Source organism: Mixophyes fleayi, chromosome 6 (assembly GCF_038048845.1).
Source record: "Mixophyes fleayi isolate aMixFle1 chromosome 6, aMixFle1.hap1, whole genome shotgun sequence".
Classification (NCBI taxonomy): Eukaryota; Metazoa; Chordata; class Amphibia; order Anura; family Limnodynastidae; genus Mixophyes; species Mixophyes fleayi.
The window spans coordinates 39,154,813-39,170,653 of NC_134407.1; the positions used below are offsets into that span (position 1 = coordinate 39,154,813).

The 15,841-nt window shown below is 38.3% G+C and overlaps 1 protein-coding gene across 1 annotated transcript; it reads left to right on the plus strand.

The window, feature by feature from the left end:
• The first annotated feature begins 6,114 nt into the window (after positions 1-6,114).
• On the plus strand, positions 6,115-9,982 carry EGR2 (early growth response 2). Its single transcript, XM_075215176.1, has 2 exons — positions 6,115-6,555; positions 7,221-9,982. The coding sequence occupies exons 1-2, from the start codon at positions 6,381-6,383 to the stop codon at positions 8,348-8,350; spliced, it is 1,305 nt and encodes a 434-aa protein (XP_075071277.1). The 5' UTR covers positions 6,115-6,380; the 3' UTR covers positions 8,351-9,982.
• The last annotated feature ends 5,859 nt before the right edge of the window (positions 9,983-15,841 follow it).

Here is a 15,841-nt window from a genome sequence, read left to right on the forward strand (position 1 = left end):
TCTGTTTGTTACAAAGCTGGCAGCACCTGAACTAAGGGGAGAGAGATAAGTTGCAGCTATAGGAGAAGAAATCTATTTAAAAGAAAAGACACAGATTTTATTAAAAATAAGAAAGTATCTAAAGTGTGAACTGTAAAAAGATAAAGAATGACGGTCTATGATGTTGTTGGAAAGATTTAAAGGGGGTATTCAATTGTTAGCGTTAACGGGAAAAAACGAGCGCTCAAAAAATATTACTGTTTATACGGTAATATTGCGCGAGAAAAGCGTTAATACAGTAGTTTACTCGCGGAATTTCCGGCGAGCTGAAATTGAGCGAGTAATTACCGTATTAACGCTAAGATTTTTTGAGCCCTCGTTAACGCTAACAATTGAATACCCCCCAAAGAGACTGATAACTTGATCTAATTAAGACTGGAGAACAAGTGATTATAAGTGATATTGGAAAGGTGAAAAATGGAGAAATTTGTTGTAAAACAAACAAAATCGGCTAGAAGTGGCCATAATACTAAGTCAAAAGAAAAATCAGTCTTAACTCAAGAACAATTAAGTTCTCCTTCAGTTTCGATGATAGAGGATTCTATTGGTCATAGAGCTAGATCCAGTAAAATACAGCTCACAAGCAGCATAGAGAGGACAAGGAATATCTGACATAACTTCGACACTACTAGATCAAAACTTAGCACGTCTTAAAGAATCAAGTGACTCAGTAATAAAACAGATTTCTAATCGTACACATCGCATAACAGAAGCAGAACAAAGGATATCGACAGCTGAAGATGATTTAGCAGAGGCAAAAAAACTTTTAATTACACGTGAATCTATAATTAAAAGTCTTGAAGATAAAACTGAGGACTTAGAGAACAGAAGAAACAATTTGAGAATCATTGGTTTATCAGCAAAAGTAAAAGAATTGATGAAATTTGTTTCGTCATGGCTGACAACAGAATTTGTGTTTAAATACAGCATTAGCCTCTATTATGGTTGAAAGAGTGCATAGAGTCTGTCCAGGAAGGCACATGTAACAAAGTAGGCCCAGATCAGTAATAATGAAAATACTGAACTATGCAGATAAGATCAGGTTGTTGGAAGCATGCCGAAAATATCCTGATCTCTGATACCATGGGGGGTAATCTTGTTTCAAGACTTCTTTTATCAGGTGGCAACAAAAAGACATCAATTTTTGCCATTATGTAAAGAACTTTTTGACAAAGCTTACAGATATGCATTAATATATCCAGCAAAATTAAGTATTATATACAATGGTAAAGCAATGTATTTTGACTCACCAGACACAGCTAAAACATTTGTGGATACAAATAATATAAATTAACAAAGGGAATAGGGAAGGAAATACGATATAAGAAAAGCCATGGAATAATCTGTAATGAAAATAGCTATGGATGTTATAAGTGGTAAATAAATTATTGGAGATATAGGTAATAAGGGGAATAAGGAAATAAGCACTAAGACACAAACACAATATATATTTTTTTAATATTAATGAAAAGCACCAAAAACCTAAAGATACATTAAATTTAACACAAAAAACTAAACACTTTATTAAGTTGTTGAAATTAACACAAATTGGGAAAAAGTGGGAAAAAAGTAAAAAGTAGAGGTTATTATATTTAAGAAGATGAGTTATTTAGTTTATATGTTATTATTGGATGTTGAGTTGAATTCTCGGGACCCACTTGCTGGAATGGGCCATGGAATAAATATAATAGAGAAAATATTGGTTATAGAAGAGAAAAGGAATTGTTTACACTAATTTATTTGTGCAGAGAAAGGTAAAAAGGAGGATGATATACAGATAAAGAAAGCAAAAAATGTTTTATCTTGGAACGTGGAGGGATTAAATACAATGTTAAAAAGGAAAAAGACTATAAAACAACTTAAACAATATAAATCTGACGTGGCTCTATTACAAGAGTCACATTGGAAGGAGGGAGAACCTAATAATTTAAAAGATAATTGGATAGAGGAATATAAATCATCATTTTACAAGACTAAACTGAGGGGGGGGGGTAATAATATTATTTAGTAAATATATTCATTACACTATTATTGATACTAAACAAGATATAGAGGGTAGATATTTATTAGTAAAGTTTGTAATAGAAAATGAGAAGTTCACTATAGCTAATATTTATACACCAAACAGCTTTAAGCAAAAAATGTTTTTCAAAATATATTCTTTATTACAGGGATGGGCAGAAGGTCATATAATAGTAGGAGGTGATTTTAATGTCATTTATAATTAGATAAAACTATAAAAGAGGGCAAAGAGGTAGCTATATACCCTTTTCAGTAAAATCACTCGCAGCTTATAGATGGAGATATCAACATTCAGGGGATAGACAAGATACCTTTTATTCTCATCCACGTAATACATCAACAAGAATAGATCTCAACCAATCTACTATATAGAGTGAAAATGTCAAAAATAGAAAATATAACAATATCAGATCATTCCTCAATATGGTTTACCTTGAAATTAATTAATCCAATATATATTTTGTATAATTGTTTAGGAAGCATTCAACTCTCTGATTGATATAATGTTAGATGAAAAAGTAATTAAACTACCACCTTATTTAATATATTAAGTGTATAAAAATGTTTTAGAGAAATTTAAATAATATTAATACATATAAAATGAAGCATAATGATATTGTCAAATTTTATGGTGTTTGAATAATTGTTTTTGTGTTATTTTGTGATGTAATTTTCTACAATAAATAAAAATTAAATAGAAGGGAAAAAAGAGAAAAAAAAGAATAACTGTATTAAATACGAGTACAAAGTCTTATTCTGTGTGTGGGTATAACACACATTACACGGACGCTTTGTGTTCTGTATGTATAGATTTTATTAAAAAATCTGAAGTGTTTTCTGTGACAATATTAGTTAAGGTTAATTCAGTATTTTATTCAAATGCTAACATAGGTCTGATGTTTAACAAATCCGTTTCCCACTGGTCCCAGGGGCACTGTGAGCTCTCCATTGTTTGTTCAATTTGCATAATATTTCTTTCTTAAGATTGGGCATCACCCTCCATCCCCCTCCACATCCCACTCAGTTAAGCAGATTCCAACCAGCGATCCAGTCCACAGCCTGAAGGGTTTCATTGATGAAGCTGCTGCCTGTAGGACCCTGCACACACACAATGACCGGCACCCACCCGCAAGTGTACACTGATTGGTAAGAGAATTGCTTTAACCAAACCAGCTTTTATTCCCCATAAAACCAGGACATTCACAGAAGGAACTTGCATTAACTTTTTTTTTTTTTAAATAATTGAAATAAACTACAGAAGATAAAGGTATTTAAAATTTAAATTATGCATTTTTTTTTTCTGATATGTGCTATCAAAATAATTTAAGCTTGCACTGTGGGTCACATAAAACTAAATCGACATTTACATGATATATTACATTTATAGAGGAAAAATTCAGTATTCTCAACATGTTAGCTTTCTCCACGAGATGGCGCACGGGTTGGAATAAACTGATCCGAGTACAGATAAACTATCAAAATATAAAATATTGGGAGTATTTAAACATACAATCTCTACGAGTGGGTTTATTCTGTTAGTAGTAAAATAATAGACAACACGTGTTCAATTTCCACCCCTTCAGAAAAGACCAATTAATTGGGGGGAATGTAATAAACCGTATTTATGAGATATTTAGGCTGTATTTATAACACCATATTGCAGAAACCTTTATATGACTGATGTGAATGAGTTCTCTGTACAGCGCTGCGGAATCAGTGGCACTATATAAATAAATGGTGATGATGATGATGATATGACAATACAAACTCTATTGGAGTGTGATCACACAGCGACATAAATCATTTTATTCACTTCAATACTGAATCAAGGCACATTTGCACATTTGTCTTTTATGGGGGGAAAAAAGGTCTATAGTAATTTGTGCCAACAAAATCTGACCAGCTATAAAAAATAACATCCTGACTATTGTGATTGCTATTTTATTTTTAATTATGTGTGTGTATTTAACAAAATTAACCATGGCAGGAGCCTAAATAATGGAGATTTTTTTCTGTGAAAGCCTACAATTCAACAACAAGGGAGCAAGTAGGGGTAGAAATATTACATGTTATTTTTTGGATATCTTTTTATAAGAAATTGTGAAATTAAGTCAATGAACAAATTAAGTAGTTGGCATGAATGAGCTAGGGAATTAATCTGATTGTCCTGCAATAAGGGATTCTTTTTCCTGGTGAGGCTAAATTGGTGGATGCTCCTTTTTTTCCCTCTGGCTCAAAACATCTAAAAAATAGAAAAAGGTTACACTTCATAGACTTGTGTATTTTTCCAACTTCACCAAGTATGTAACTCTATTGTGTAATGGTGTTTAAGCAAGAGTTGAAGTGTTTGGATGGACATTATTTTAACAACCATCAGCATCTTTGGATACTTTAAATTGAGCAGATTTTAAAGGAGCAGTATTTTGTAGCCACTGTCATCCCTATGCAATCTCCAGCCCTAAGAGTTAATGTTGCAAGCTTAGTCTGTTTTGGGGGTGTGGCATCTTTATATAGCTTTCAAGAATAAAAAAGGCTAAATCATACTGGCCGCTGGATCCTGTCTATATTACATTACTCTACTACCTACAGCCCTTATGAGTAGAAATATCACTTTACCACATCCTTTGAAATTGTCCCACGTTTGGGGACAGATGTATAGATTGTAAGGATATTCTCCATTTACTTTCAAAAGGGTCTTTTTTTATGACAAAAAGGATATAAATAATAGTATTATATAGATGTACATTTTTTATTGTTTTGATCTTATTGCAAGTTGGTCTTTATTGCTTTTCCTGCAGTTGTGGTTTGCATGACATGCAGATAATTGGGAAGGGACAAGGTATGCTGTAAGAAGGGTCTGTTTCGGCAAAGTATGTGTAAGAACAAGTTCCTTTTAAATAACAAAAAATAAGCACCTCACGTTAGTTATTTCAAGTTGATTAAAAGTATGCATAATGATTATCCTGATATGCCTGGCTAAAATCTTAATATCGGCAGTTTATTCTGTATAACATATTATCCATGATAAATACTTTTTATAACTATAAGCGAGGAAAGTCAACGGTGGCACACCTGCTGCTGTGGAACTACAAGTTTCAGCACCACATACCAACCACAACAGCTTTAGGAGTCACATATTTCTCAATTGTGATCTAGTAAATAGAAATACCTGATTAGAGGCTGTACTTTTCAATGCTAATTTAAACTGTGAAGTTACTTAAGGGTTAGACAGCGCAGCGTTGCGCATTCTATTACCCATAAACGACATAGTAGATCTATAGAAGAGATGCGCGGGTCTTGCAGTGACAGTAATGTGGACTGTACAATATTGATGCTTTTAATGTAAAACAAGTCTTGTGACGCTGTAGAAGAGGAGAAAGCCCCTTTGCTCTATTTTCTGAGTCTGTGGCTGGAAATGTTCCACTGCACAGAGCAGCCAGACACGTCGCCTGCACCCGGGGCTTCTTTCCAGCAGTCATTGGGATTCCGTGAGTGAGAACTAGTAACTGTTTTTATTCTTCCTCACTTGCGGTTTCCAATAGCCTGCCAAGAGAAGTGAGTAGGTTTTACAGTACAGCTTCGAGTCTGCTCGCTGTTTCCGAAGTTTAATATTCCGGAACTCTCCTATATATGGAGGAGGGGGGAGGACCCCTTGGGGCCGGATCTTTGCCTTATTAGGAGAGACCTACCCCGACCGGAATCCGCTGTGCAGAGGGTAATCTACTAAGTGTGTATCGCAGTTTCTGATAATACATGAGCCTGTACAGCACATGTCCGCTCCTGCATATTGCACATAAATCGTATTTATTGCGCCTATTGCTAAAGCGCTCAGAGCTTGCAGCTGTCTGACAACGAGCCCCATTCATCTCTCCAGGGCGAGCTAAGCCCCGCCCACTCCCCATTCATAGAACGGCGAACCCAATGCAAATCTCCGTGACGACACGGGCGGGCGGGGCGCCCTTCCCTGTTCCTGTCCTTATATGGTCCGTGACGTCACGGGCATTCAAAGCTACAGAATAAATACTTACAGCCACACTTTTCCACTTACTGCAATTGATTAACAGCTCTGCAAAGGATAGTTGTTAAAATAACACTACAACAGCCTCTTCACTTCTCATTAAGATCTGGAATCAATGAGATCTCCCCATGATTGTTGCTATTGTATCTTACTTTGGGTACTAGCTCATTTTTTATTGACATTGGATGCAATTGTAGGCAACAGCATAGAGTTGCAAGTTAGTTTTAAGTAAGTTTTTTTTTTTTTTCATTTTGTTATTTATTTTTTTTAATTTGTCAATCTGGGGTTGTCACTTGATGAAATGATGATGACTGCCAAAACTGTAGAGAAAATCCCAGTGACTATTGGTGGATTTGTGCATCAGATCCCAGATGGCATTTATCCTATGGATGAATCGACTTTACCAACCTCTGTTACTATCTACCCTAATGTCGATCTGGGAGGACCATTTGACCAGATGAGCCGTATGACGGGAGGTAAGCGGCCCCTGTCATTATTCCTGTAATCATAGTAATCTTTATAGACTGGCTATATGGATGCTCCGTGTTGTGTATTATGTCTGACTCTGTTGTGTGACAATGCAAGGTACTTATGGACTGATCTTTTAAAGATGTGTGAAGATATGAGATGCAGGCTCTGGTAGTACTTAGCGAGTGTTAGTACTGATGCTGTAGGAAGCAACAGCTTACATATTGACAATTACTAATTGCTGGACCAATGAGCATTATTTATGAAATGATTCCAACAGCTGCTATTAAATGACGGTCAAATTAAAGAATATTTATGTCCGACATTATCTGTCAAACCTGCTTTAATATAACGACTGAGGATGATTCCAAGTTGCAGTGATTTCAGACAGTTAGTAAAGTTCGACGAGTTTAAATAGTAATACAGGATAGAATTTTGCTGTCAGACCATTCGCTAAGTAATACTCCTGTCACTTGAACGCTGGTACACGAATAGGTCCGTGGCAGGTTCACATTGACAAGTGATACTGGATACAATGATGTACATACGGAAGCAAACGTCCATCAATGCAAATATTTATTGTTAGAGAATAAAATAATACACTTTACATTTGGGCTCATATAGCATTTTATGGAAAAGTTACAATGTATTTAATTGTCTTTTTTTTTAATAGATGGAATGATCAATGTGGATATGAATGGTGAGAAGAGGTCACTGGATCTTCCTTACTCCAGCTACCCATCTGCTCCTCGCAACCAGACGTTCACCTATATGGGCAAATTCTCCATTGACCCCCAGTACCCCGGGGCTAGCTGGAATCCAGAGGGTTTCTTTAACATTGTGAGTGCTGGTATCCTGGGAGTGACCCCGTCTTCATCTTCATCTACAACTTCTTCCAACGCTTCCTCTGTGTCCCCCAACCCTTTGCCCAACAGCTTGAGCTGCAGTATGGCTCACACCCAGAATGACATGGACCATATGTACTCCCCACCACCTTATTCCAGCTGTGCTGAAATCCCCGTGTACCCGGACAGTTCAGCTTTCCTCAGCACCTCTACAGGATCCTCGCTGTCATACCCACCCCCTTCTTATCCTTCCCCCAAAGCAGCATCGGATGGCACTATATACAATATGATCCCGGACTACCCAACTCTCTTTCCACCCCAGTGCCAAAGAGATTTGCACCCTATGAATGAGAGCAAACCTTTCCCCTGCCACCTGGACTCAGGCATCAGGGTGCCCCCTCCTCTTACCCCACTATCCACCATTAGCAGATTCAATTTGGGAGGCACTAATGAGGGATCGAGACTGCCCAGTGCCTATAGCCCTCAGAATCTGCCCCTACGACCCATCCTCAGACCCAGGAAATACCCCAACCGCCCTAGCAAGACTCCCGTCCATGAGAGACCTTATCCATGCCCGGCTGAAGGATGCGATCGCCGCTTCTCCCGTTCCGACGAACTGACCAGGCACATACGCATCCACACCGGCCACAAGCCCTTCCAGTGCCGCATCTGCATGAGAAACTTTAGCCGCAGCGACCACTTGACCACACACATCCGCACCCACACTGGGGAGAAGCCGTTCGCCTGCGACTACTGCGGCAGAAAGTTTGCCCGGAGCGATGAGCGCAAGAGACACACCAAAATCCACCTCCGGCAAAAGGAGAGGAAAAGCTCGGCGAGCGGAGCCACTGCGGCCCCTAGCGGCAGCACAGGGCAAGAACGTTCTCTCAGTCTCAGTCCTTGCTCTGCCAGCAACAGCAGCGGTCAGATGGGACAGTGTCCTAGTAGGACATCCTAAACCCAATAACTTGAACAAGGTGTGTAAGGGAATATCACGGCAATCCCGGGGCCCATGCCACTATACACAGACTTACATAGCATTTGGGTCTCAAAGTGGAAGATGCTGGCTCAGGTACTGCCCTAAAGACTGGTCATTCTCGATTTTTGAAAGAGAAGTGATTGATTGAATGATGATCTCAGCGGGAAAGCCAGGGTTTACATTGTGTTATGGAGAGTACGTGTTCTATGTTACCCACAGTATTCACTGTATTAGTTACAGCACTGATAATAGGACACTGCCAGCCCTGTCACCTGCTGGGCCACCGATCTGTAAAGACTAGCACTACAGCTCAGAAACCAGGACCTAGTTCATACAGAATAGATGGAGGCGTGATAATAGGAGAAAAACCAAAATGAAACTTAATAATAATAAAATGCCATTGCATCACAAATGTAGTCACCAGAGAGATCAGGGGGTAAATGTACCAAGCTGAGAGTTTTCCGGCGGGTTTGAAAAGTGGAGATGTTGCCTATAGCAACCAATCAGATTCTAGCTATCATTTAGTAGAATGTACTAAATAAATTATAGCTAGAATCTGATTGGTTTTTCAAACCCGCCGGAAAACTCTCAGCTTGATACATTTACCCCCAGGTTTTGCATCGTATGATCTCCACTTAAATGTTTCTTTTAAACAATGGTGTGTAATCTTTGGTTTCATCCCATGTATAGTTTGTTTTAATTTCTACTAACTATAGTTTCCTGTTTGAGTTTTAATGTTTGACACTTCCTGGTATACATTCAGGAAAAGAGTGACATGGCAGCTTTGAGAGGTGTCTCACTTTGAAACACCAGAAGTGGCCATATAACTTGTGCACTTTATCCTCGTCATAACTGCTGTGGGCAGGCGGTGTGATATGAAGGGGTACCCTTGGATCTCCCAGCCTTATATGTTTTATGACTTTGTTTCTCTCTAGTTAGTGAACCAATACAAGTGTGTCTAAAACAAGTGCAATCTATAGGGTGCCAACTTATTTTGGCACTTCGTGTCTTTTGCAAACTTTACATAACTAGATCACTATTTTTTAACCAACGTGTATTATCTGAAGACTTACACGTGGACTGTGTTGCTGATCTGTGTTTACAGAGCTCACCACTGAAAAAGGTACCATTTGTGATTTATGTTATGTTGGAGGCCAAGAGGTTAATTTATTTAATGAATGTAAATAAATGTTATATGTTAGGCAGCATGAATTTATCTTAAACAGTGTTTTTTTGGTGCCTTGTGTAATGTAGACAGTGTCTCAATGTCTGCATGTATATATAGGTTGCCTTATTAATGAGAAAGATGGTCCCATACCAATTATATAGCAGAGCTGTACATTACTGCCAGTTAAAATTTGGGAATTTTCTAGAATCTATATTTTTGTATGCGCTGTTTTGTGGCTCAGAAGTGTTACCTTTGTAGTACAGATTTTAAAGTGAAAACATGGACAGGCGAAAGTATATTGTCGGGACTGAATTGTGTACGCATAACTCAAAGACTTTAATAATAGGTAGTGTTAACTTTATTAAAAAAAAACAGCCACTAACTGGACTTAAAGATTGAGATGTACTCAAAGAGTGTCTGTAAATAAACACTTTTCAAATATACAGCTGTGTTGTATTCTGTGTCAGTGTCATATTAAAGTACAATTCCACTATGCTCAAAAAATGTATAACTAAATGTAAAGACTATCATTTAGTCTATGGGTGGTAACAAATAATGACTATTTTTTATCATGTTTCCTAAAACCATGTGCAAAATGGGGAATATACCTTGTGTGAAGGCTTTGATCTGTAGCTTCAATACTTCTAGGCAGCAAGAACCAGGTGATTAAACTTGGAAAGACAACCAAACCAAACATGAAGTTTAGAGTCCTACATTAATAATGCACAGATACAGACAGTCTTCAACACTGTCCGCTATTTTGAAATAATGTATGACTTCAAACTTAAGATTAATACAATTTCTAAATCTGATTTTCTTTCTTTCACATGTGATAAAGCATTTTGTAGTATGAAAGATGTACTTTTCCCTCTATAGAACTACATGAGTGAGAAATTAGGTACCATGAGACCGCTAAGTGTAATAATGGCACAGAAAGTGCACAAACATAGATGTAAGTAATCACAAACCTGATAAAGTGGTCCCAAACAGGACCCCTAGAAAATCATACCTACATATGAGTGAGTCATACATACGTCCACCTTCACTGTTCATTGTTTCCCCTCTTTTGGTAATAGAAAACACCCACTGCAACCCAGGATATTTCTTGTAAATTAAATAAAATATAATGTATATATAATTTTCCTCTGGTCACTATACAATAAACAAAGGATGTTTTGACTGCTAGTTGCATTGTAAAGCAAAATTATAAACTGCTCTCAGTCAAAACTTAAATATAAAGATTTAATGGATTCTTCTTCCAAGAAGTGCCAATAAAGTTAGATATTATTGTAGAGGTTTGACAAGTGTTACTGACAATCCATTGTTTATTGAATATATTTGCATAGTTCTGTAATGTAGTTTTTCAAAAATCCTTTCATGGTATGAGGAGCATAGGCGAGTTAATGTAATTGAATAGACTGGTAATCACCCCATCTGTTCTCGCACACAGGATTTCTGAAAACACATCTTGTTTGGGATACTTGACGGATCAGGTTTAAGAAACTCTGTAGATCCGTGTTGCCAAAATCCAGTCCTCAGGGATCCCTATCAGTACATGTTTTCTATATCTCCTTGCTGGAGCACAGGTGTATGCATAACTGATTACATTATATCAGATCCACAGGATGTACTAATTATTTCACTTGTGACCTGGAAAACCTGTACTGTTAGGGCTCCCCGATGAGTAGATTTTGGAAATGTTGCTGTACGTAATACCACAAGCTGGTGGAGTGTTTATAACTATCCTCTGCTGTGATTGTCATTTGCCATAATGCTGGAAAGTTAATTGTTTTAGTAAATCAGCAAATAAGTAAAACATATTTTTTTCCCCTTACGTAAAGAGACAAAGACCCTCAAATTGCTGTGTTGATAAGAAATGTTTGTCTCAAGTTTATATACGTACGAATAAAATATAGTTTGTATATCATAGACCGATTACAAACCATGTTTTTTTAATTGTAAGTTTAAAATAAGGATGGGCCTGTGCAATAGACTCCACTATGCACACTCTTCCACTATGTGTCAGCAACACAGCAATTCTCCAATCATTACACTGTATATTCTTATATAGACTCATATATTGCACAGGTACTTTGTTGCATACCTGACTCCTTTTTTCTAGTTTGATAATAGACTGTGGTCCACACTGATGTGTGTATTTGGCATTCGGGAGTGAATGTATGTTGGTTGCAGTGTTGATAGTGATGTTTGCATCGCTTTTCCCATTTCTTCACCCTCAGCATCACCTGAATCCCCAAACAAAGTGTCAATATGGACCTAGCGCCTGATTCATTAAGGCATAAAAAATAGTAAGTTTTCTCCTGGACAAAACCATGTTACAATGCAAGGGGTGCAAATTAGTTTATTATATTGCACATAAGTTATATACTGGCTGTTTTTTCATGTAGCACATAAATACTTGATAGTTTTATTTGTACACTGAAATTTAAAGTTGATCTAGGACATGCCATACCCTAACTATAAATCTGCCATCACATTTTAAATTTACCTCCCCCTCCAATGCAACATGGTATTGCAAAGGTGCAAAGTTATTTTTTTGCTTTACTTTCCTTAATGAATCAGGCCCATAGTCCTTTTCTGCTTCTACTTTTCACACTTATTGTGCAAATGTTTGCTTTCTTTTCACACCTTGCCTACGGGATATGTGGAACAGGGCCATCTTTTCCATTGGGCACGATGGGCAGCTGCCTGGGGGCCCCACGGGCAAGGGAGCCCCATAGGCACGGCTCTTAATGAGAATAAATAATCCTGCAAAAGAAAAAAACCTGCAAAAAAAAGAGTCACTGAGCAAGTACATCTATCTATCTCTATCTCTATATATCTATTTCTATATCTGTATCTGTATATATCTATATATCTATATCTATATCTAGGGGCCCCGGTGCACTGCTTTGCCCGGGGGCCCATAATGTTGTTAAGATGGCCCTGATGTGGAAGTGAGGTATGAAAAGAAGAGGTGGGCGTGCCCCAGGGCCGCCATCAGGGGGTTACGGGGGGTACTGTTGTACCGGGCCCGGGCTCACCAGGGGGCCCGGTGCAACAGCTCAGCAAAGACTTACCTGGGTCCCGCCGCTGGTCTCCGCTATTCTGTCTTCAGTCTGGCTGTCACCGTGACAGCCAGGCACCAGGATCGGATCGCAGGGGTGGAGGAATCATTCCCCCTGCGATCATGTGCTCTGCCTGTGACAGATCACATGATCGCAGGGGGAATGATTCCTCCACCCCTGCGATCGGATCCTGGTGCCTGGCTGAAGACAGAATAGCGGAGACCAGCGGCGGGACCCAGGTAAGTATGTGTTGCTCATGGGGGGGGGGGGGGGGGCGCTCATGGGGGGGCTGCTCATGGGGGGGGGGGGGGGGCGGGTGGCACGTTGGCCCGTACTGGGCCCGATTTTTTCTGTAGGCGGCCCTGGCGTGCCCTATTATCAAGTGGGTGGGGGCAAACATAGGATAACACTGGGTGCATCATCATACCACTGCCCCTTCGGCTTGATGACATGATTCGTGTCATCGTGGTACGACCCACCCACTATGCAGGAAGTTAAGCGTTCTCCCGGGAGAATTGTCTGATCTCCGGGACAGGCAATAACCTGCATTATAGTAATTATCTGGTGCTTAATCCATTTTCAAAATGAACCAATACATCCTATTGTAAAGAGTAAATAAGTGGGAGAAGCAGAACCGACCTGTTATCATCCTGGAAACAAAACAGCTTTTCCCATGTTTTTGTAGCTTTATTGAAGAATCATGAAAGATAATTCATACAAGATCATACAAAATGAACACAAATGTTTTCCTATGGGGATATTCCCATGGTAGATGATAAACAGATGAAGTCAAAATGAAAATACGACTTATGATTCAGATGCTGTTGTGTACAGACAGTTCACACAAGTGACTATTTTTTGTGACAATTTCAATTCTGTGTTAGCTACAATATTGCCAAGTGAAAGAGCCTTTATGGAAATGATATTGGCCATTGCAGACAGTTAATTAAGACCTCCATATTTTCAGCTTGATTAAAATAGCAGATATTAATAAAACCCTATCGCTGCTTAAACGTTAACAATGAAATATAGGCCAGTTGTCTGGTATCCCTCTGGCGGCTGATGGTAAATGACTGCTCTGGTGTTGCTATACCCTTCATTTTTTACAATATGATTTTTGTTTAATTGTTTTATGCAAACTTATATGAGACACTTAAATTATTTTCTAACTTTGTCTCCAGTGTACCCATAAGAACATTATTATTTCTCTTTTATTAATGACTTTAACAGACGCACAAGTGCAAGCTAGGAGAGTCTATGTATGTGGATTGGCTGGTTGCTGGTCTCATAACCTAGCAGCACCTCTGTTTCTGGCCTTCCCTGGTTCCTGACCAGGTCTTATAGCTGACTCAGGGCCTGATGCTGCATTAGGAGCAAAGCTAAAAAAAAAAGCAGTAAATTTGCTTCTGGACAAACCATGTTACAATGCAAGGGGTGTAAATTAATTTTTACTTATTTTTTTATACATGCAAGGACAATACTGGCTGCTTCTTCATGTAGCACACAAATACTTGGTGCTTTTATTTTTACACTGAAATTTAAAGTTGATCTATAACATAGCCCTACCACAACTATAAATCTGTCCCTACATTTTAAGTTTACCCCCCTCCTCCAATGCAACATGGTTTTGCCAAGGTGCAAATTTGCTTCTTTTTTTCTTTGCTACTAACTCAGCATCAGGCTTCAGTCTATAGGAAAATATGGAACATAAAGGTAATAGAAAGATGAGGAATGGAATTAGAGATGTTTATTTTAGCACAATTCTGAACACCGTTCCAGGGTATCTGTGGTTTTGCTGCTGCAACTGCTGACCAGGGGCCTGATTTGTTAGTGTTCTTATCTTGTACAAAAGTTAAGATGCTTATTTTAAGAAGAAATGGGGAGATAAGAGTGAAGTTAAGATGGATTTTCATCTTAACTTAAGAAATTCTTTACTTACGCAGTGGATTTTGCTTCTTATCTCCCGTTTCTGAGCATGCACAGAATGGATTTGCTTAAGATAAGCAAAAAACGACAGATAAGATCACTAATGTATCAGGCCCCAGATGTTTGCTTCATTTTCTAAACTGTACCCCATTACCCGTGTACAATATCGGATTAAAACGTGTCTGACACAGTTACATACCTGCTTATATTCGTGAATGAAAAATTGAGACATGTTAAGCCACGCCCTCCTCAATCAAACCACTCCCACTCTGACCAAAACCACACCCATTTCAGGTGCCCTTTTTCAACCACTGAATATTGGGACTGTTAGTTATATACACACATATGTCTGAAATTTAAATGCAACAATTCAGTAACATTATCCTGAAAATTAAATGTAGTACAGTTTTTTTCTCCTTCAAGATTATATACATTTAGATGGCATGGAGAGGGTTAGCTTTCTGAACAGTAAGTTAGCTAATGTAACCAGCTTTTCTAACCGGTATTTATTTCCATTTAGAAAAACAACAACGCCATAAAATGCATCTGAAAAGGCATAATCTAGAGATGTTTTTCTAAATATAACTGACAGCTTAATAAGCAGACAGAATTTGAGTAGACACATCTTTTGGACTATGTCGCTTCTGCACTTAGATAAATTACTGACAATGTGACAATGTGTGAAGAGCTTGAGACATTTGTAATCACAGAATACTACACGGGTACAGGAAATATACAATGTTTGGTGTTTGGAAATAGAGAAGATGTAGAAGTGGAAAGTAAAAGTATAGGACTGTAATAGGCAACATTTGAACTGAACTACAGCCTCCAGGATGCTAAGCTGAGGAAATTGTAGTCCAACAGCAGATGGAATCTTCACATCTTTCATCTATCATCAGAGCAACACATTTAGTAAGTTCTAAGTAACAACATGTGTCGCAGTCCCATGTCACTGGTGCAAGTTATTACAGTGAGCTGCCATTACATATACTGTGTCAGAACAGTGAGAGATGTTTATATGGTCTCATAGGGGGTGGACCATCCCACTTTTTCCAAATTGATGGAATGCAATATTGACCTGCAGTTGCATGGGGAGAATCATAGGTCATAATTGTCTGTATAGCCTAACCCTAAGGCTTATGATTGCACAAGTTATGCAATTGTATGCAATTAATTGAATTATACAGATTGCTTGATTTGTAACCTATTGTTTTAGTGAACCCTGCTACATGTGTAGCTACTAGGCTAGTGCTACATTAGCAGTTCCTAATTGCTTGGCTGCTAACAGTGCTTATTTGTTTTGTAACT